Source organism: Gymnoscopelus microlampas (assembly GCF_963454915.1).
Source record: "Gymnoscopelus microlampas genome assembly, chromosome: 4".
NCBI classification, from domain to species: Eukaryota; Metazoa; Chordata; class Actinopteri; order Myctophiformes; family Myctophidae; genus Gymnoscopelus; species Gymnoscopelus microlampas.
This window is the reverse complement of record NC_139941.1, coordinates 32,331,230-32,351,339: the sequence shown is the minus strand read 5'-3', so window position 1 is coordinate 32,351,339 and position 20,110 is coordinate 32,331,230. Positions and strand designations below refer to the sequence as shown.

The following is a 20,110-nucleotide window of genomic DNA, read 5'->3' as shown; positions in this document are numbered from 1 at the left end:
TCCAGTTGAGACGATGCAAATCTGTCCTATACTACCACCTACAGTAAAATACGGGCAATTTGTATTTTAACCATGAAATGTACACTTTTATCACACACAAACAAATAATACATTATTAATAACAACAGCACAGTAGATCATACAAAACGGTTTTATTTATGGTTCCAGTGACATTTTATACAATTACAAAGATGCACATGGCAAAACAAGTGTGCCTCTTTCATTTAAGCAGCCCACTAATAACCTCTACAACTGTCACAACTCTGTTAGAGCCATAACATTTTATGTGGACAAATAAAAAAATTCCTGACACCACCCTCATGTGGCCATATCGATCAGACTCTGTAATGATGTGGGTACCCATGTCCTTTCTCCTTGTACAAATACCACCCCTCTGTCAATGTAGATGACAATACGCCCAAATGTGTACAACTGTTTGCCCTCGTGGCGTTTGGCCACCAGGGGCATGAAGACAATGTTGTTCTCCTCTGCCTTGGTCTGGATCAGGTCTTTGAAGTTTGTTGGCAAACTTGCACCCTGGCCCCTCTGAGCCACGCTCTCCGCATCCCTGCGCTCCTGCAAGGCTTCGTACTGGAAGTCCTTACGTCTCTCGGTTTGCGTGAGGTACGCAATGTTCTCCCTCGCGCCAGGCTGCATGTATCCAGCTGCAGAGAGCAGGGTGAAGAAAATAGAGAAATGTTTGGATGGATACACTATTTGTTGGCACAGGAGACAAAGGATAAATGTAAATGCATGCTGTAAACCGTTACCCACATGCCGTGAGTTTGTGTGTGCGTGGGTGTGTGTAGCAAGTAAGTAAGTAAGCAAGTACTAACCCATGCCTGAGGACACTGCTCGGTTCATAATGTCCAGTGCTTCATTGAATTTGTCTTTGATGAGTGGTTGAGCCAACAGCATATCGCTGAACATGTTCTTCCAACCCAGGTACCACTTTGTGATTTCCTCATAATTAGGACTGTTATTCAGCCACGAACAAAGAACCTACAAACATCAAGACAGATTAGGAAGGAGAATAAGACATTTGAGGCATTACTAATCAAAATATTCATCAACCTAGGGTAAATGTATCTTATTAAAGTATTAATCCTTGAATTGGGTAAGCACTCCTCTACATGATAATGTTCATTATAGCTGAGTGGTTAGTGATCCCGCCTACAGAGCCGGAGGCCCTGGTTGCCGCAGGTTCGATTCCCGGCCAGGACAGCATATGTGTCGATGAAATGAAATTCGTCCCTGAGCAAGACTCTTAACCCCTAATTGCTCACAGGTTCTCATTGGAAACAAGACCGCAAGGGCTTTCATGAACGACCTGTTAAAAGGAATTATCCTATTGGTGATGGTAGGATCTGCAAATGTTCAAGGATTAACACCTTCTCCTCTACTGTAACTGTCACCCACTAACCTGCAGCCACTTAGGAAAGAAGTTTTTGTCCAATAAGGACACAAGGCTGGATGGGGAAAGCATGCCTTCCCAGTCCATTACCCAGTGGAAGGGCTCCATCTGCTGCTGGTGAGGATTAATAACCAGCTCCACAAGACACAGAGCTGCGGAGAGGGAGGGAGGGAGGGAGAGGAGAAAGTAAAGGCAGGTGAAAAGAGGTGTAAGAAGACAAAATGTAGCAAAAAAAACATGTAAGATAGATGAAAAAAAATACATTTACTTCATTACCTGGCAAAACCAAAGTAGTCAACTATTAGTCGCTATGATTATATGATAATACCTAGTTTAGGGATGATGTTTTTAACCATGAAGGCCTCCCATGCTCCTGGGGAGAATACGTCTTTCCACGGCTGCAGTATAAGGCGAGCTGAGGTGTCACTGGGATGCCACCGCTGTAGAGCATTGGCTAGCTTGCTGCGGATGGGAGGGTACAAAGGCTCAAGACGTGATTGCAGTAGTGGTAGCCATGGGTGAAGCCAGGAATGGATGGGCACCGTGTCAGTTAAAGGGTTCCAGGTATCCACCTATTGTATAGGCAAAACAGCACGATTGTTTAGAAAGGCAAAGTTTGTAGGCGTTAATTTTATATATTCTTTAATAAATGTATATTCTGTCGTACGACTGCAGAAAGTAGCCGATGGGACATCTTGTGAGCTTGTAAATCAGCTTTTTTCCGTGAATGACACCGTCGTACAAGGAAGAATAAATCAGGCTTTAATGTGAGTGTGTTTGTGTCTTGCCTCTCGCTGCAGGCGGGTTAAGATGAGTTGTTCCAACAGGTGATCCAGTATCCAAAGGGGGAGGATTGGAGCCCATACTTCCACGCAGTCCACCATGGGTCCAACCACACGAGGCTGCCAGCCTGACACGCAGGACCGCATCACTGGGACCAACACCTCCCACAGAAGTCTGGACAAGCACACAGACAAAAATAAATACTATCAACAAACACATTCCATCACTGGCTGTAACAGCAATCCACATTTGCATATACATGTGTGTGTGTGTGTGTGTGTGTGTGTGTGTGTGTGTGTGTGTGTGTGTGTGTGTGTGTGTGTGTGTGTGTGTGTGTGTGTGTATGTGTGTGTGTGTGTGTACACATTCTACCTGTGGTAGGGGTCCATGCTTGCTTCCGGGGTACTAGAGTGCAACTGTCTCGATTCAAGGATTGCCCTCCACTGTCCAACCTCTTCCAGACCATATGAGCTGTCCTACAAGAATCACAAAATACATACGAAATGAATCTGACCCTTTAGCGTGCTGAAAGCATTGTGGTTATCGTAGCAGCCACATATGTGATGGGGAAGCTGCTGGAATGTACCTTCAATGGGTCCCAAGTACGTAGCTTCTCTTTAAGTAAAGGATGAACCACAGCCACAGCCAGATCACCCATTCCCATAGTCTTATATTCTTCATAGTATTCTGTCTGCAAGGTCTCAAAGATCCGAGCACATTCCTAGACAAAGAGAGAAACGCATTAAACAATTAACCCATTGGAAGGTTCACAACTCTATGATAAGTAGTATGAATATGATAAGAGCAAACCAGCCACTGTGTGAATATTTTCAATGGCTTGATGACTGTCACTGTGAGCAGTGTGTGGGTGCTGGTCAAAGATGGGTCCACAATAAATATAACACTTGCATCGTCCTTATGAATGTGCAGTGTGTCCCTTTAAGCTCTTGGTACCGTTCCAATTCATAGCTAGCACCTCACCAATATAGGTGTACTGTATGTTTCCACCTTCCTATTATGTCACCACCCTGCCATAGCTGCTACCTGGCACCCACATGTTGGCAAAGATGGAGCAAATACATCAGTGCCAGAAACCAGCGTGCTTAGGTTCTACTAAACTGCACAAAAGCTTGAGTGTGCAACCATTCCTTACAATTTTATGATCACCACTTAAAACAACATTGTACAATTTATGGGGAGACTATTCACATGCCACACACATACAATGTGCAGACAATTGAACAATGAACCACCATAGAGTATGCACTGGAGGACGAGCAGCTTATTTTCTATTTTTTTACCCGATACATTTCATTTCTAAAAATGTAAACCCGTAATTAAGAAATTATTTGTGGACTAGCGCAGCGGACTAATTAGAATTTGTGATCAATTAATAATAAAAAAAAGTAAAACGGCTTATTACTATTGAACGGTCCAAAGATTGCCTTTTGCGGAGGCAGGGGCCTCTGCAATCAGCAACTGCTTCAGAGATTGTCAATACACGATGTCAATCTACACAATGCTAGTGTGTGTACCTGCAGGCTGGGCCCCACCCCTGGTGCCAAGTCTCCAGACTGGAAGCGCTCCACCAGTTCCAGCACAGCCTCCATCCTCTGAATGGCATCTTGCTCTGCTGTCAACCTAGTCTGTAGGGCGGCGGATTCATGGCTCAGAGACACAACAACATCTCTCTCATGCTGCAGTCGTCTGGCAGACTACAGAGAAGAAAGAAAGAAAGAAGAGAGAAAGAGAGAGGGGGGGGGTGTAGTGACAGATAAAAGAGGGGACACACAAAAGACACATGGAATAAACAAGCAGCGGTGAAATTCTTTGGGGGTAACTTTACAGATCACTGATAGAGAGAGAAGCCTTCATTACTTTTATTGCAGCCCAAAATATGTGATAGAGGTTCTTGTCTACTAGTTACCTGTAATATGTCCTGTTCTGTAAGGTCTATCAGTAACTGCAGGTTGTGTTCTAGCTCAGGGAGAGCAAAGGCAGATGGCTTTTGGTCCCGTGTGCTGGGTGGACCTTCATCTGGAACACTGTGCTTGTTGCTCATCTGACTGTAACTGTAATACACCTTCTGTTCTCTCCCAGTCATATCGATCACCTAGATGTTATAAGAGAGAAGGGGGAAATAAGAATTAAGATTAGAAATCAAAACAGCAGCAGGAGATTGTGTGTATGTATGAGTCCTTCCCAACTCACTTTAACCTGTGCCAGCTCTCCAGCAGGTGTTTGCGTGCTCCGTCCAGCCAGCTTTCCTTTAGCCTTCAACTCCTCTACGGTCCTGTAGGAATACTTGGGCTTCTTCTTTCCCCCTGCACCTGCAGGATCCCTCCTCCACTGGCCGAGCTCCTTCTGGAATTCCTACATCAGAGAAATGAGATATGATGTTCTGTGGTCTCATATCCGTTGCGTATAGGGGTGTGCCGATATATCGTCCCGCGATATATCGCGATACGTTTTCGCGACGATATGTATCGTTTTGGGGGAAAAAAATATCGTTTTTGAAAAAAAATTTTTTTTTTTTTTTTTTTTTTACAATCATAATAATCAGGCATGCAAACGGCCCCGAAGTGAAAAGAGTGACAACATGTTTTTTTTTCGGGTCAGGTGTCATAGTATTTGGATTCTAAACGGCTATTGTAGCTGAAAAGCTACAAGTTTGCATGTCTGAATAATGCAAAAACAGAATTATTTGTTTGCATTTTCTTTTTTTCTCCTCCATATATTTTCATAATAAAAAAAGTGCGTATCGTATCGTATCGAAATCGTATCGAAGTTGTGAGCCAAATATCGTATCGTATCGTTTCGTGAAATTAGTGTATCGGCACACCCCGCCTTGCGTATGCACAAAAAGGAGTCCGAAAAGATCATACTGTCACAGCCCTCGTTGCTTGATGGCCTGCCTCAACACATGATTATTTTATTCTGCGACACAGCAGCATAGATAACATACTTCAGAATGAAGCTGTGCACAATGACTGGCTTCTTGGTAAGTTAGAACTTTTAGAAGAATAGGACTTTATTTTGATTAACCATACAATTCTTTGCTTTACTATTGATATATAGCCCATGTCATCTTAACCCATTGAGACCTGAAGCCGATTCTACATGTCTCCTAAATCTCAACAGTATTCTGAAAAACGTATGTTTCTATATCAGTGGTGCTCAAACTTTTCCATGTCAAGGACCCCCAAAATTATATGCATTTGGCCGCCGGCCCCCATCAAAATATTTTGTTCCAGGGACCCCCAGAAGCAAAGATTTGAGTTAAAAAGGTTTGCTTTAAAAATATAAGTATTCAAAGATTTGCACACATTTTCACGATTTTTCAAAAATAGCAGATCTACAAGCTCATAGCGCGGCACTCGGTGCCGCACTATGAGCTTGTATATCTGCTATTTTTGAATAGCCCAAAGTGTAAAATAATGCTTTTTAGCTCAAATCTAAAAATGACACAGTTCCAGGTCTTAATGGGTTAACCTTAATTTATGGTAAATTGTGGGAGTTAATGGTGGGATATTGGGCATCCATACATATTTCCAAGTTGATTCTGAATTATAAAGGGACAATGGCATGCAGGTGTGCACGCACACAGTTTTATAAATCAGATTTTTTGAAGCACGCCATTTTCAGCTTTTGTGTGCACGTACACTTAAAGTATGGATCCTCCAAACAATTGCATAAATGCGACCCCTACTCACTACAGCCTTGCATCTCTTATTTAGTTCAGAGCTGGAACATTTCTCAAAACTCTACCTTTTCATCCTCTTCCTCCGAGTCAACAACGGGAAAGTCCTGGAGGCTCTGCTGGGTTCGCTCGTTGCCGTAGGCGCCGACTGCTCCCTTGCCCTTGCGAACCTTTGCCTCGATGGGGGTTAGAATACCTGCAGAAATCACAGTGTAACATATTAAATGTATTATTATCCATATACTACTATACATATACCGCTCCCATCAATCCTGTGCTGTCCACGTTTGTGCCCACCTTGAGCATTCTTGCCCAGGCCTTGACCTGGTTGGTAGCCCATCTTCTGTAGAAGTTTCTGTCCAATCCCTCTCGTGTGCTTCTCCCAGCCACCCAGGTCTCCACCTGTCCGTATCCCAGCTACAAACTTCTTGGACTTGTGCACACGGAAGTTACCCCCCTAGGAAAACACAAACACTTATTCATGACAACACGGTAACAAGGTTATTGGACTGTAAGCGATTGATATAAGTCTCAATCGCTCACATTATCATATATCTATCATACAGTATAGCATCATCGTCATCATCGCCAACACACATCAAGTCAAAATCAAGAGTACCGTCTGGAGTTTACTGGCCGCAGCCCCACGAGAAGGTGCTGGTGCTGGTGCAGGAGGCTCATCATCCTCATCCGAGTAATCAGAGCCTGCTTCAGCTTTCTGCTGCTGTTTCTCCTCAGCTGCAGTCTTACGGATACCTCCACTCACAAAGCTCACTGGAGCAGTATAGTCCTTAGACCTGGAAAGATATAGACAGACATGTAATATATACAGTATACACACACACACACACACACACACACACACACACACACACACACACACACACACACACACACACACACACACACACACACACACACACACACACACACACACAGTATATAAAGCACTCAGGGGTCTTCAACGTCTTTCGGACCAAGAACCCCTTAGATGACCCCCTTTAGACTTGTTTGACAGCACTATCATCTGTATGTTGGATTTGTGTTAATGTGCATTTTCAGACATTTAAACACTTAAACCGTCAGTACTGACGGTCAGTAAACTTGACCTTTGGCTCTGTACTTAGACTGCTCTTTTCCCCCTCCACACCAGACCTCTTTGCCGAAAATAGCCGATCTACAAAGCTTGTAGATCGGCTATTTTTGGCAAAAGTTCTCCTCAGAATAGGGATGCTACTAGGGTTCAAGCGGTTAATATAAAAAGTACATCATATCACACAAAGATTTGGCAGACCCACTGTATTAACTCTGAGGACCCCCTAGGGGCCCCAGACCCCTTGTTGAAGACCCCTGCACTATTTCACGTTGATTAGTATTTACAACCGTTTGGATGGTTTTCAACATGCCACATTTGATGTAGCAGCAAGTCAGCCTACCTCTTGCCTCCAAAGCTGGGCCTCTCATCATCCGAATCCCTGTCAGCCCAGATGCCATAGGTGGCCTGGTCCTTGGTCTGTCTGAATCTCTGACGCTCTGGGTTGAATTCATTAGCAAGGTCCCAATCTGTCACCTCAAAGCTCTCCACCTCAACCCCATCTTCCTCTTCTGCCCTCCGTCCATACAGGTGGGACATGGACATGTCTGGATTTGCTGGGGAAATCAACAAACAACAAAAGGACGAGATGAAGTTACGTTTACTTTCATATTTTCCTTATTGATTACTTGTTTATATGATGTTTTTGCATAGTATTGTATATTTGTCTGCCATTAAATGTTTCGATGAATTGAATACACATGGACCCCGATGGAAACCAGCCGTAGTGCTTTCTTGGGGTTTAATACTTTTTAGCAGACCTTGTATAGAACTGAACTTTGTGCTTTTTTTTTGCAAACGGCTAAATAAAGTATTCAATCAATCAAACAAACAAACAAACGTATGTATGGTGTTACTAGCAAAAGGTTGCTAAAGCTAGTACATGTAATAGTTTGTTCATAATTTCAAAGTCTGGCTAGACAGCAAATAAATGGCACTGGCAGTCTTACCTGATCTAGCTTGTTATTCCCTTAATCCAGGATACCGAATGCTTTTATTTACAATAATAATCTATCAAGGGGCTACGGGCATGGAATCTAAAACATGGGATTGAAAATACGCTAACACAAGTCCATCTACTTCCGCTATACTACCGGAAGAGGAAGCGTGTGTCACTCTCTAAACAGTCCCACGTGCTTTGGACTCAATGCAAAACAGCACAGTCTATGATGGCGCAAACTGCCCTCAGTAGATGGTGTTTTATTTCATTTTTAATTTAATCAGATGATATGTGCCTTCATGATTTGACGATATTTATACTGTTGAAGATGTCGGACACGGGAGAGGAGTGGCAGGTGGCACGGCGCCGTAAAGGGGGGGCAGCACGGAGACCCCAGCGACCGCTGGCAGCCTCAGCATCAGCATCATGTCAGGATCAGCTGGACACTGGGAAAACCATTCAACGGATCAGAGACACCATGTAAGAGAAGGATGAGCCGCTCCCCTCCTGTTTGCTTATAAACTTTCTGCACCTTGGAATGTGAAGACTGTCATTTTAACACTGCCTCATTTCCTCTGTAGGTCTGATCTGAGATGTGAGGAATTCTGGAAAGAATGGAAAGGTGAGTTTGGAATTGCAAGAATGAAAGTATCGCAACTTCTTCACTTTGGGCACGCAGAGTGACAAGTTTAACAAGTCGAGTTATCAGCAAAATTCCTGAATCGGAATTATTGTTATTGCCATTTGCCACACCAATTTGCACATACAAATAATTTAGTTTGTGTACTATCCTGGGTGAGCTGATGATTTGGACTTGGTTAGCAGCTGTGTAACCCTAAAGGCATTCTCCTCTTCAGAACAGCTGACAATGTCAGGACTAACAGATCCCTCCGAACCTTCTGCGACTGGAAAGGCTCTGTCCACTGAGATGCCTGACAGCCAGTCAGAGAAGAACACACATGGCAGAAGTGATCCAGAACAACACTGTGTGTGTTATGGTCTGGGCTCCTTCTCATCCTGTGTGTCAGCTCGATATCAGCTTGCGATGTTGCTACTACTTCTTGACACCCTCCAGGTCAGAAAATCAACATCTCTAAAAGGTCTTGCCATGGCAAGAGATATGAATTGTAACCTGGTTCTAATGGCCGCATGTTGATCTGCATATTTTTAGATACCATTGAAGGACTGCTGTGTCTATGATCCTGTGTTCTCCTCAGGGGAGAGGAATGTCTTAAGAGAGCTGGGTTTAACCATAATCACAGAGAATGAGGTAGGCTCCTGTTGCAGTTGGGCACAGAAACAAATCATTCAACTATGATGAGTTTAAAGGTGGTTGAAATGTATCCTGGGTTGAAATAAATCTTTTGTGTCCATCTGTTCATCAGGAAGGGAAGCGATTGACAACTAAGCCCACCCTCTTCTACCTGATGCATTGTGGGAAAGCCCTTTACAACAACTTGCTATGGAAGAACTGGAGTCGAGAAACTCTGCCTCAGTTGACCATCATAGGAAACGGCTTCTCTGGCATACAGGACAGGTTTGTTTTTGCAGGGATATTGTCTATCTATATTGTCTATATGGGAGGGGAGAGACAAGCTGATATTTGCTTTCTGTGATCCTGTTAGGATGATTGAGAGAGAATTCCAGCGAGACTACAGCTATATTGCTCAGGCTGTAGTTATGTGTGAGGAGAGACCCCTGCCTTGTCCATCCCGTCTCCTTGATGTCTTCAACGACACAGTCGTCATCAGCTTCCCTTCCAGTGGCCTCAGCAAACTACCTCAATGCACTTGGGTAGAGCCACCTGAGCCACATTATCAACATTGTGGTGATCTGGAGATTATATTGAGAGAACAGAGCTGAGAATGGAGACAGGAACTGGACTGGGGCTCCTTTTATTCATTACTGACATCGATATCAATAACTATAAAAGGTTAATAATAATAAACTTTATTTGTATAGCACCTTTCATGACATGAAATGCAGCTCAAAGTGCTTTACAGAGCCAGAATACAATTACAGTTACAACCAATTTAACAATAAAGCAAAAAAAAGAAAAGCAAAAGGATAAAACAACATTAAAATAATAGCAAAAGGCAGTAAATCAGGCAATACAGTGAGGACATGGGTAACAACACAGAGAATGAGAATGAAGCAGAATGCTGCTTCACCGTATTTTTTATATGTCATTGTAGGCACCTCGAGCAGGTCAGCAATTGAAGACCTGAGGGGCCGGTTTGGAACTTATCTCTCTAGGCAGTCATAGAGGTAGGAAGGTGCCAGACCATTTAGAGCTTTATAAACTAGTAAAATAATTTTAAAATCAATCCTAAAAACTACCGGGAGCCAGTGTAGTGAAGCTAGAACTGGAGTAATATGTTCTCTCATCCTAGTTTTAGTTAAAACTCTGGCTGCCGTATTTTGAACAAGTTGTAATCTGTCAGTTGTTTTCTTTGGCAGGCCAGAGTAGAGTGCATTGCAGTATTAATCAAGCTGAGAGAAAACAAAAGCGTGGATCAACGCTTTTGCATCGTCCGACGACAGATAGTCTCTAATTCGCACAATATTTCTAAGATAAAAGAAAGCAATCTTAAATGTTAAGGTTCCGTTTCATGTTGAGGATTAAGTCTGGAAACACTTAACTGATGGTATGATTTTCAATGGCTGGCTAGTGGCTACTATGGGGAAAATCAGTGGATGATGCCTGATGAGGGTCCGAGTGACCGAAACGTTGTATCCCTATCATAAAATCTTCTGTAAGTGAAGACAGTGTGCAGGACTCTTTTTTTTCTGCTCTTCAAGTTCATTACTCCGACGCACCTGTCTGCCTCCGTAGGTGTGCAAAAGGACTTTTTCTTCTATGAAAATCACTGTGGAACCTCACTGCCCAGTGCCCATTAGCACTATATTTTGCTCCTTTTAAGTGGGTTGTAGGGATAGGGATAGAATAAAGGAATGCTAGGAACACTCAAAGTAAATCCTTGCATTTAACTGTGACTTCATATACAAGTTTTTCTTCTACAATTATGGGTACATGAACATGATGTGAAGGGGTTAAAAGTAAAATAACCATTTTCCAAATAAAAAATGGAAACAAAGAATATTTTAGTACAACTTGCAAACATGTTTTTTATAATTAATTTAAAAAAAAGTTGCTGTCTGTTTGCACTTATGTTACGCTATGTTTGTAGTTTGTTAATCTCTCAAGAACAGATTCCGACCTGATATCAGAAAAGCAGAGGTCGCTGTTTTTCATTTTCTGTGGGGTCTGGCTACGCGAGACTAGTAGTTTGTATACAAGTGTCACTCTGTCCCCTAATTTGTCCACCAGATGGTAATGAAAAAGCAAAATAAACTTGCACATTATATGCCAGATGCCAGATGTGTGCCTTGTCTAGCAGATTCATGTATTTGCACATACTATACGCTCCAAAAACAAATTGAGTCTACATGTGAAGAAGCCCATAGTCGTTTTCATTTGTGTAAACAGTTTATTGTTGTAGAAGTATGCTTTAATATTGGAACCCTTTCCCAGTGTCTGTAATCTTTCCAACACCACCTTGAGAGAAGTACAGATTAACACTCATACCCTAACTCTCTGTCCTCTCTTATTGCTTGGTTCATACTCACAGGTCGACCTTAACTGCTAACTAAATCCAAGTAGGAATGAGCAAAAGTTTAAGTCTGTCGCAGTGTTTTCGGACATTCACTATTCCTGCAGTTGTCACTCTTCAGCTATTCCATTGGCTGTGACTGTTGTCTCCGCTACTCCATTGACTGCAATGTCTTTCTCTCCTATTCCATTGGCTATGATGGCTTTTGGAAGGACAATATCTGCCAAAGCCACTTGATTGTCAAGCTTTGATAGTTTAGCAGTGATGTCCACATATCCATTGATGCCATCATTGGCCCCATCTGTGTCTGACTTATCCACCTCATTGATCATTACTTCAATGGCTATCCCTTCATTCTCCGTCAAACTGTCCTCTTCATTGGCTTTTGGGGTCTGAGTTTCCTCTCCTGTAGACCTAAACTCTGCCTCTCCGTTCACTGTCTCTGTGATCTCAGCCTGGGAGGCTGGCTTACCACTGTCTTCTGTTTCTGTTGGCGTATTCTCTTTGTCTAGGGTTTGCTCAACTGGCTCCACTGCATGGCCATTAACTGTTACTGGGTCAGAGCTCTCCACTGCAGCCTTTTCCACTAGCTGGTCTGCTGGCTTACCACTGTCTTCTGTTTCTGTTAGCGTATTCTCTTTGTCTAGGGTTTGCTCAACTGGCTCCACTGCATGACCATTAACTGTTACTGGGTCAGAGCTCTCCACTGCAGCCTTTTCCACTAGCTGGTCTGCTAGGCTATCACTGGAATTGTCTTCAACTGGGCTTGCATCATCCTTTACACTACTTGTTACATTATCAGAGCTTTTCTCTTCCCCTTTCTCAGACTCTGCGTTAGCACGCTCATCATTGACTTTGTTTGCATTTTCCGTTGCTTCTGCTGCCCTCCGTGCCAAAAGCTTCTGTTTGAACTCCTGGAGTCTGTCACTAAGAAAACAATATGCACGCATTATTAGTTTTATGACTAATGACAGGCAAAAAAAAAGCATTTTGTTTAAACTGAAGAGAAATTCTGGATTAACAGTGTTTATGTCAATTGTGAATTGAATGCTCACCTCTGTGCATTCTTCCTGATCCCTGTGACCAGAACCATTTGCTCCAAAATGGTGTCAGTAGCGGGTGTTAGACACTGAAGACAGAGTAGGCAGAGAGGTTAATAGGCTATCATTGTACACAAACCCTGTGAGTGTACAGTATATCGTTGTTCGGGCAGAAACCTTGTACCAAACTGTTACTTTTCAGGAAATCGAAAATAACCTTCTTATAGATCCATTGTAGTTATTATTTAGGCACAAGATCTTGTAAATACTTTTCATTGGTTAAATATTGTAAAACCCACAGACAGACTTACCAACTTTCAACCTGGTGTCTGTAATTTGGGCATGTCATTATATGTAAAAGAAAATACAAAAAAATTGCTGAAGGGTGGAGCCTACTCCTTTGGGTGCTCTGTTTGGGGTTTTCCCCTCACTTCCCTCGCTCTCTAAATTGGAAAAGGATGTTTTGGCTTTTGTCACTATTGGCTAGGAGACTAATTTTAATTAATTGGAAATCACCTACTTCCCCCTCGCACACTCATTGGATAATAGACATCTTGCACTGTCTAAAACTAGAAAAGATTCTCATTGATTGGCTCCTCCAGTAAGTTTGGGAAGGTATGGGGTCCATTATTTCGATTTGTCCGGAATTTGAATCTGTCTCTGATTGGGGATACGGATATGTGAGGTCTGGTGGAACGTTGATATGATGGGCTTGCTGTGGCAGGGGTGTGCTGTAATGCAGTTATTAAATGTGTCATGGATATGTACTGTTTGACTGATGGTGTTTTGTTTTGTTCTGTCTGTGTTAATCTGTTTATAATATTCTATATATTATTTTACCTGTATTTCCTGTATGTTTTTGGGTAATAATTCAATCTGTTTACTGAAATCTTTTGTATTTGATGGATTGCACTGGAGGAAGCTTTTACATGTCTGTTCAAGTGCCAACTTTTGATGCTGAATACTTCTGTGGAAAATCCAATAAACATCCAAAAAGTATTTTTAAAATAGCAAATCTACAAGCTTGCGGCACAACATGAGCTTGTAGATTGCCCATTTCTGCTGCTTTTGTGCGACACTGTCATACAACTAATTATAAAATAGGTCATTCATTTATGGAAAAAGATGAAATATGGAGAGCAACAGCGACAATATACTCCTACCTCTATTGTATGCTCTGTTTGGTCAGCCGCTGCCTGTCTGAGAGAACGTTCCACCCGCACAGCCTGCTGGGTAATGGTGCATAGGAACTCTGCGCTGCAACGTGTCTGAGGGTGATCTTCACCAAACTGCAGGAGAAAAGACCAGAAACTTCAGCCTACATGGGCACAGACACTGTATATTTTGTACTCTTCAGGTTCACATACAGTACACACAGGGATACCGACCATGCTGGTGAAAGCAGCAAGGGCCTCTTTCTCATGGTTCATAGCAGAGCGGTAGTCTCCCTTGCTACACATCCATTGAGACAACAGGTGCTGGCTGAGCAGAGCGGAAATGTAGAGGAGGAAAAAAAAAGAGACCAGAGATAGAAGACGTGAAAAGGTTAAGACATTTTCTCATTGAAGCATTGGACCAGGCTTCTAGTCCATTTTAGAAAACATAACTGCTTGCTACGCAGGGTTTGGTTCAATTACCTGAGAGCTGTACGGAGATCTGCGGGACCAAAGAAGGACGTGTTGAGTTTGAGTGCATTCTGTAGGAACGGTCCCCCCTGTTCTCCTGTCAGCATCAAGCCAAGGCAGCTCTGGTACAAAAAGGAAAGACATAATGGTGGGTTACAAGAATACAAGGATACGTTTTAGTGAATTATGTGTATTTCTTTTACCCTGCCCATAGCAACATATGACAGGGTGTTGGAATTGTTGGAATTTCGGTAGAAAAAATATGTTAAAAGGATGCATTTGTTTTTGTGTTGTGTGATAGGTAAACGGTTAAGGTTAACAGGGGTAATCCTATGTTCACAGTATTAAGGTGTTACTGTACACCTACATCCAGTGTGGCAGTGTAAGGATGGTCCTCTCCATGGACTGTCAGCATTAGTTGGCGAGCTCTGTAGAGACACTTCTGGGCCAGGGTGTTCTCTCCTCCACCATAGACATACACCGCCAAAAGAACCTGTATATGAATACACAGCAATAGCACTTAAACTACTGTACCAATTATTTTTATATCAGTTTTATTCATCTATGATGTTCAATAAAAATACCTTTTGAAATAAATAAATCTGTTGTAATTAAAGTGCATTACAGGGGCATCGTTTATCAATGCGAAGATGTAGAGAGGAAGAACAAAAAAATATCAAGGCAGTTGAAAGCATTAGAAATTTAAACAAATAGGACTTTAGTATTTCCTTAAATAAGGTAATTTGATGGATAGAGCATTCCGTAGTTTGCAAACCATTACTGCAAAAGCATAGGCCACCTTTTTGTACCAACATAGACTTTGGCACTGCCAGACCCCATTGATCAGAAGACCTTCCTAAGGGATCTTGCAGCATTTCAGAGATACACATGGAAAATTGGTGGATCGATTGAATACTTTTTTGAGGATTGTTAAAGGTACAGGCAGTACACAAGTTTAAAACACGGTACAAAAATCCAAAGGCTTCTTTCCATTGTGGTCCATTAAACATTCAACACTCAAAACAACTAATGTGTTTGTATACTCACATATTGCTGAATGGTGTTGAAATGGTCAAAGCCAAGCACTCTCTCACTGACAACCACTGCTTTCAGTTGGACACTGCGAGCCTAGAGGATGGAGGAAGTCAGTCTTGTGTTTTAGTCACACTGAGGCAAATACATAATGACCTCTTACCCAACCATTTTACCACACATATTGACAAACAGCATAAAGTCACAGGAATAATGTTTTTTTTGTTTTGACTAGCACAGTAATACAGTTTTGTGGAACACACAGACATACCTCTGCTACCTGACCCTGCAGGAAGGCCACCTTGGCCAGCAGGCTGAGGCAATAACATGCCTCTGGGTGGAGGTCGTCACACACCCTACCAAACAGGTAGGCCGACTCTTTCAGATGCTCATGGGCTTGGTCCAACATACCTTGAGTTGGGAAATGCACCAAAGTCACTTTACACATACAGTAAATAATAATAATATGAATACATTTTATTTTTAAAGCACTTATCAAAACAAACTGCAACAGAATAAAAGCACAACAACATGTACTAAATGTAAAAGTGCACCGATAAATAAAAACATTTATTTATCAGATAACGGGATCAAATAACACAAAACAACAAAATGTTCAGCCTGTTCAGCAGAGAGCGGAACAACAGAATGTGTTAATCCTGAGGCAGAATTCCTCACTGTCACTTGAAAATAAGTGGCTGGTGACTCCCATTATCAGAGAAGACGTGAGGTTGTGTACACCCTGCCAAGACCAACAAGTACCGTACTATAGGGGTTGGCAGTGACAGGGACTGTAGACATGGGGGGGGGGGGGATGGCAATGACGAAATTGGGGAGGAAAAGAAAGTTTGGCTGTGACAGTATAGAAACTGTGGTGCTGTCAAAATGTATTATGTAATAATATATTATTGACTTTAACCACTGACAGGAATAGTGTAACTAGACTGTCTTTTTCAGAATTTGTTTAATGAATGGCAATTTTGAAATTGGCCTGTAATTAGTAGGAATGTCAACCCTTTTACGTTTAACTGAAAATCCACACACACTGACACTCCAACTCTACCTTTCTGAATTGACTTCTGTGCGGCACGAAATGCTTTTGAAGCATCGCCAATCGGCATGTCAAGGTGCTTGACAACAGGGAAGATGTTGATGATGTCATCAGGTCCAATTGGAGCTTTACTTTGGTCGAGGAAGTAGTCCCTCAGTCTCAACTGACGTAGTGGGTATGCAAGACAATAAAATACATTATGGTTTCTACATTTAATACAAATATATTTGTATTTAAGATCTGCAGTGGCATTTAATTATTTCTGACAGGGTAATAACACTGTAATTCTTCTCGATCTGTATTGCAAAGATCTCTTACCTGTGTCCCTGTTTTCAAACAGAACTCTCTAAGTAGCGACATCTTCTGAACCCCGTACTGTTCTACCAGGTGGGTTGGCCCAGAGCTGTCAGAGAGATAATAGACGTCACTGAAACAACGCTGGTAGACAATAGCTTTTCTGACAATAATGTAAGTGAACCATTCATCAGTGGTCAAATGTGGGCGACATAAGAAACAAGGGTCAGCTGTTCTCACGTCAGACTGTCAGTGAAGTCATATGTCTCTGCAGCTTCCTGTCCAATCATACTCCACAGTTCTGCTCCGGTGAGCATGCTCCATGGCGTGCTCTCTGTGGTCACGGACCCTTGGGCCTTGCCGCGCCGTCTTGACTTCTTCTTGGTTTCCTCCCCTACCACTGTGGGACTGAAATGCTGAACCAACAGGCAGCAGAGGAAGTGACTGACAGCCGCGGACAGACTGGACACCTCCACACCCTACAGAGATAAAACACAATATTACCATGGTTGCAATGATGCTTTGCAGGTTGCGTTCTGTGACATCTCATCACACAGACATGAGGTCTGGCATTGTGAGCTACACATGGAAAGATTGGCAGGAATGTGCTCTGTCATGACTAGCACGTTTTCCAGTACCTGGAGGAAACTGTTGAATATTCGCCGAGCTGAACGGACCACAATTTCACCTGTGACCAGTCTCTGGTGGAGAGAAGATATGCGAGAGAAGGCAGTTTAGTGAGCCATTCCATAATCTAAACTATCCATTTTATTCCCATAGTTTTACCACTTAAACCCTACATACTTCCATTACACTTTATTGTACGTCAAATATCCAAAATAGCCAATCTACAAGCTCACAACGTGCTGTAAACAGGGACTCTAGAGTCCAAGTGGTTAAACACACCATTATATGCCTCAGGCGCTCCTTGTGCTCCGACTGGCTGATAGCCTTAACCACATGGCCCAGATACCGCAGGTTGATGCCTCTCTGGTGCAGCACCTGTTTCAGTGAAGCACCATCCACGGGCACTTCATTACTCTGCAGGCAATGCTCCACCTGTAAATCACAGACATATGGTGAGCTACAGTAACATGTTTGAAACAGATGTATCAGAACACTAAGAGTAGAGTTTATCTACTTACAAAGGAAGGTATCTGGTGTGTGATGACGAACGCTGCAGCTTCTCTCAACAGCCTCTCCTGCAGCTTCACAGAAGGACTTTCACCGCTAGGGAATGATATCCCTGAACACCGAACAAAAGTAATTTATATTGTGTGTGTGTGTGTGTGTGTGTGTGTGTGTGTGTGTGTGTGTGTGTGTGTGTGTGTGTGTGTGTGTGTGTGTGTGTGTGTGTGTGTGTGTGTGTGTGTGTGTGTGTGTGTGTGTGTGTGTGTGTGTGTGTGTACACAAACGGCATAGGGTGTGCAGTGTCTGGTGTCTGTTTTACCTGGAGTGAAGATGTTTGGATTGAAGCGCATTTCAAAGATGATGTCACTGACGGAACCCACATCCTTACAAGCAGCTCGTACAGTGTTTGGTGCTCGAGAGTCACCTGTAGATATTGTAGACCATATGTTTGATACAAAGATTAGGTAAGGTTATTAAGGGTTTTACGATTGGCATTCTATTAGACCAGTCAACATAGTCCACCTCACCTGCTGTTGCACATTCCTCAAAGCCTCCAATCTCCTCCATCCTCTCCTTGACGCGTTCAGTGAACTGTGTATGTCTGAAAACAGTAAAGAACAATGTAAAAAAAAAAGAAAAGAAAAAAAGAAGAGGAAAGACAAACAGGGTTTATGTCAGATCTTAACCCATTAAAACACATTTTAGATTTTAATGTTGGCTATTCAAAAATAGCAGCTATACAAGCTCACAGCGCTTGTACATCTGCTATTTTTGAAAGGTTTTGAAAAATGTGTGAGAACTACTGATTTAAAAGGCATTTGTAGAATTGGCCTCAGGTCTAAATGAGTACAGCAATTACTTGTGCTGGATGAAGTCTTGCAGCAGTTCTGGCCTCAGTCTGCAGAGGCCGTGAGGAAAGCTCTTAGGCAGACCAGTGTCTGTGTGGTAATTCACTGGCCAGCCCTCCTCTATACCCCCGCTGGACTTTTCCGTGTCTTCCCCCTCTGCCTCTCGGAGGGGTTGTTCATCATCTTGTGGTACGTCAGTGCAGTAGTTGGCATCAGCTGGGAGAGTCCTGAACAGATCCAGTAGATAGAACCTACCATCGGCCCCCACTAGTCCCTGGGCGTCCACTGAGGTGAACAGTGGTACCTGGTGACCATTGGGTCCCACAACAGCATGCCTCTGGAGGGAGAGAGCCTTGGCAGAGGAGGCCAAGAGTGCTAAGAGTTGTCGCCGTTGGGGCGATTCCTGGGGTCCTGCGTTCACCCCATACAGCAAGCCCCTGGCAAACAGAGAGTATAGAACCAAAGTTAGCATGATGTAATACCTTTTATAATAATAATAATAGTACACTTTGTTTATATAGCACCTTTCAAAACTGTGTTACAAAGTGCTTTACAAGAGAATCAACGAAAGATGATCGTAAGAGATCAGGGTGGACAGATATTTGGCTCTTGCGAGTTGCATCCCTAAACAGACGTGTCATTTGGGGGATTTCCATTTCCGTTTTCTCTAGTTTGCTCAGGTCTAGTTTGGTCATTTAACCAGGGTGAAACTCTATTGGGCAACTTAGTCTGGGTTTTGAAAGGGGCCCACAAGGTCTAAAGTTGCCTAGCAGGTTTTGTTGAAATAAGTGGGCTGATCGTCAATGGAATGGTGAGGACCTGGGGCAGTTACAAACAACAAACAAACAAAAGCAGTGATGAATTTGCTGGCAGTTAAGGGGTTTAGGATGGGGACAGGCGTTGAGGAGCAGACGACATATCAAAAACATATGTATTACATACCCAGCCTTTATTTGCCTTGGGTGAGGAGAGTGATAAATGGACCAAGCAAGTTATAAACTTGTCCTGATTGGTCAGCAGCCATATCTTCTTCCCAAGGGATTATATGGGAGCTGACCAATCAGTGCTGCTAAAGTGGCACTGCATGCTGCATGCATGCTGAACAGCAAGTGATGCTGCTCACTTACTTACATACCGCCTATATATTTCGTTGACCAGGGTCCCCCACAGGTCTATAGCCTACTTGGTCTGTCTGCCTGTGGTTATTGGGTGATGATCTATATTTGTGGGAAAACACAATTGGGCCTGATTCACTAAGTTGTTTATGCCCATATTTTGAACGTAAAGGAATTTACGCAACTTCCCACGTTCCGAGTCTGATTCATCAATAATTCTTTGTCAGTGATTTTTTATGGAGGTCCGATCTTTCTCAAGTCTCCTCGGAGGCAGACTTACACGGAACCAAAGCTTGTGTGTGTCATTAGAATAACTTATTCTTCATGCTAAATCAATTACAATAGTGCCAAACCTCAAATGAAATATGTATGTACCCAACATTTGTCAACACATATATAAAGAAATAATATATATATATAGCCTTAACGA

At 42.7% G+C, this 20,110-nt stretch overlaps 3 protein-coding genes across 4 annotated transcripts in view; 1 reads left to right on the top strand and 2 right to left on the bottom strand.

Annotated features, from left to right (window-relative positions):
• Window positions 1-133: 133 nt before the first annotated feature.
• Window positions 134-8,075, bottom strand: tfip11 (tuftelin interacting protein 11). The gene is made up of 15 exons (XM_084054164.1): window positions 7,941-8,075; window positions 7,334-7,547; window positions 6,517-6,694; window positions 6,195-6,354; window positions 5,966-6,093; window positions 4,409-4,570; window positions 4,125-4,310; window positions 3,733-3,912; window positions 2,784-2,918; window positions 2,570-2,673; window positions 2,203-2,371; window positions 1,743-1,986; window positions 1,424-1,566; window positions 837-1,002; window positions 134-665 (listed from the first exon to the last, which is right to left on the bottom strand). The coding sequence occupies exons 2-15, from the start codon at window positions 7,534-7,536 to the stop codon at window positions 319-321; spliced, it is 2,505 nt and encodes an 834-aa protein (XP_083910290.1). The 5' UTR covers window positions 7,537-7,547; window positions 7,941-8,075; the 3' UTR covers window positions 134-318.
• Window positions 8,076-8,129: 54 nt separating this feature from the next.
• Window positions 8,130-11,336, top strand: srrd (SRR1 domain containing). Of its 2 annotated transcripts, XR_014600580.1 has the most exons (7): window positions 8,130-8,410; window positions 8,512-8,552; window positions 8,788-9,005; window positions 9,102-9,200; window positions 9,316-9,467; window positions 9,556-11,113; window positions 11,212-11,336. XR_014600580.1 is itself a non-coding variant. In XM_084054264.1 (6 exons), exons 1-6 carry the CDS (start codon window positions 8,220-8,222, stop codon window positions 9,791-9,793), a joined length of 939 nt encoding a protein of 312 aa, XP_083910390.1. In that variant the 5' UTR covers window positions 8,130-8,219; the 3' UTR covers window positions 9,794-11,257. The 2 variants fall into 2 exon arrangements, 1 of the variants encoding a protein (XP_083910390.1); XM_084054264.1 differs by having other exon boundaries at window positions 9,556-11,257.
• A 65-nt stretch (window positions 11,337-11,401) lies between these two features.
• LOC311043092 (clustered mitochondria protein homolog) overlaps window positions 11,402-20,110 on the bottom strand; it is a 19,057-nt gene continuing 10,348 nt past the window's right edge. Inside the window, exons 13-29 of the mRNA XM_084054263.1 lie at window positions 18,577-19,002; window positions 18,245-18,318; window positions 18,037-18,141; window positions 17,732-17,832; window positions 17,493-17,645; window positions 17,225-17,287; window positions 16,827-17,065; window positions 16,611-16,695; window positions 16,305-16,455; window positions 15,513-15,652; window positions 15,257-15,337; window positions 14,577-14,702; window positions 14,222-14,331; window positions 13,973-14,066; window positions 13,748-13,873; window positions 12,600-12,673; window positions 11,402-12,471 (exon numbers count right to left, since the gene is read on the bottom strand). Coding sequence (XP_083910389.1) covers window positions 11,655-12,471; window positions 12,600-12,673; window positions 13,748-13,873; window positions 13,973-14,066; window positions 14,222-14,331; window positions 14,577-14,702; window positions 15,257-15,337; window positions 15,513-15,652; window positions 16,305-16,455; window positions 16,611-16,695; window positions 16,827-17,065; window positions 17,225-17,287; window positions 17,493-17,645; window positions 17,732-17,832; window positions 18,037-18,141; window positions 18,245-18,318; window positions 18,577-19,002 — 2,965 coding nt within the window. The 3' untranslated portion in view covers window positions 11,402-11,654. The remainder of the gene's footprint in view (window positions 12,472-12,599; window positions 12,674-13,747; window positions 13,874-13,972; window positions 14,067-14,221; window positions 14,332-14,576; window positions 14,703-15,256; window positions 15,338-15,512; window positions 15,653-16,304; window positions 16,456-16,610; window positions 16,696-16,826; window positions 17,066-17,224; window positions 17,288-17,492; window positions 17,646-17,731; window positions 17,833-18,036; window positions 18,142-18,244; window positions 18,319-18,576; window positions 19,003-20,110) is intronic.

Coding starts and splice junctions, on each gene's coding strand:
- srrd (XM_084054264.1), top strand. CDS start 8,220: ATGTGCCTTCATGATTTGACGATATTTATACTGTTGAAGATGTCGGAC. Junction 8,553..8,787: donor ATTCTGGAAAGAATGGAAAG/GTGAGTTTGGAA, acceptor TCTCCTCTTCAG/AACAGCTGACAATGTCAGGA. Junction 9,468..9,555: donor TTCTCTGGCATACAGGACAG/GTTTGTTTTTGC, acceptor TGATCCTGTTAG/GATGATTGAGAGAGAATTCC.
- tfip11 (XM_084054164.1), bottom strand. CDS start 7,536: ATGTCCATGTCCCACCTGTATGGACGGAGGGCAGAAGAGGAAGATGGG. Junction 6,355..6,516: donor CGGCCAGTAAACTCCAGACG/GTACTCTTGATT, acceptor GTGTTTTCCTAG/GGGGGTAACTTCCGTGTGCA. Junction 6,094..6,194: donor CCTGGGCAAGAATGCTCAAG/GTGGGCACAAAC, acceptor TGATTTCTGCAG/GTATTCTAACCCCCATCGAG.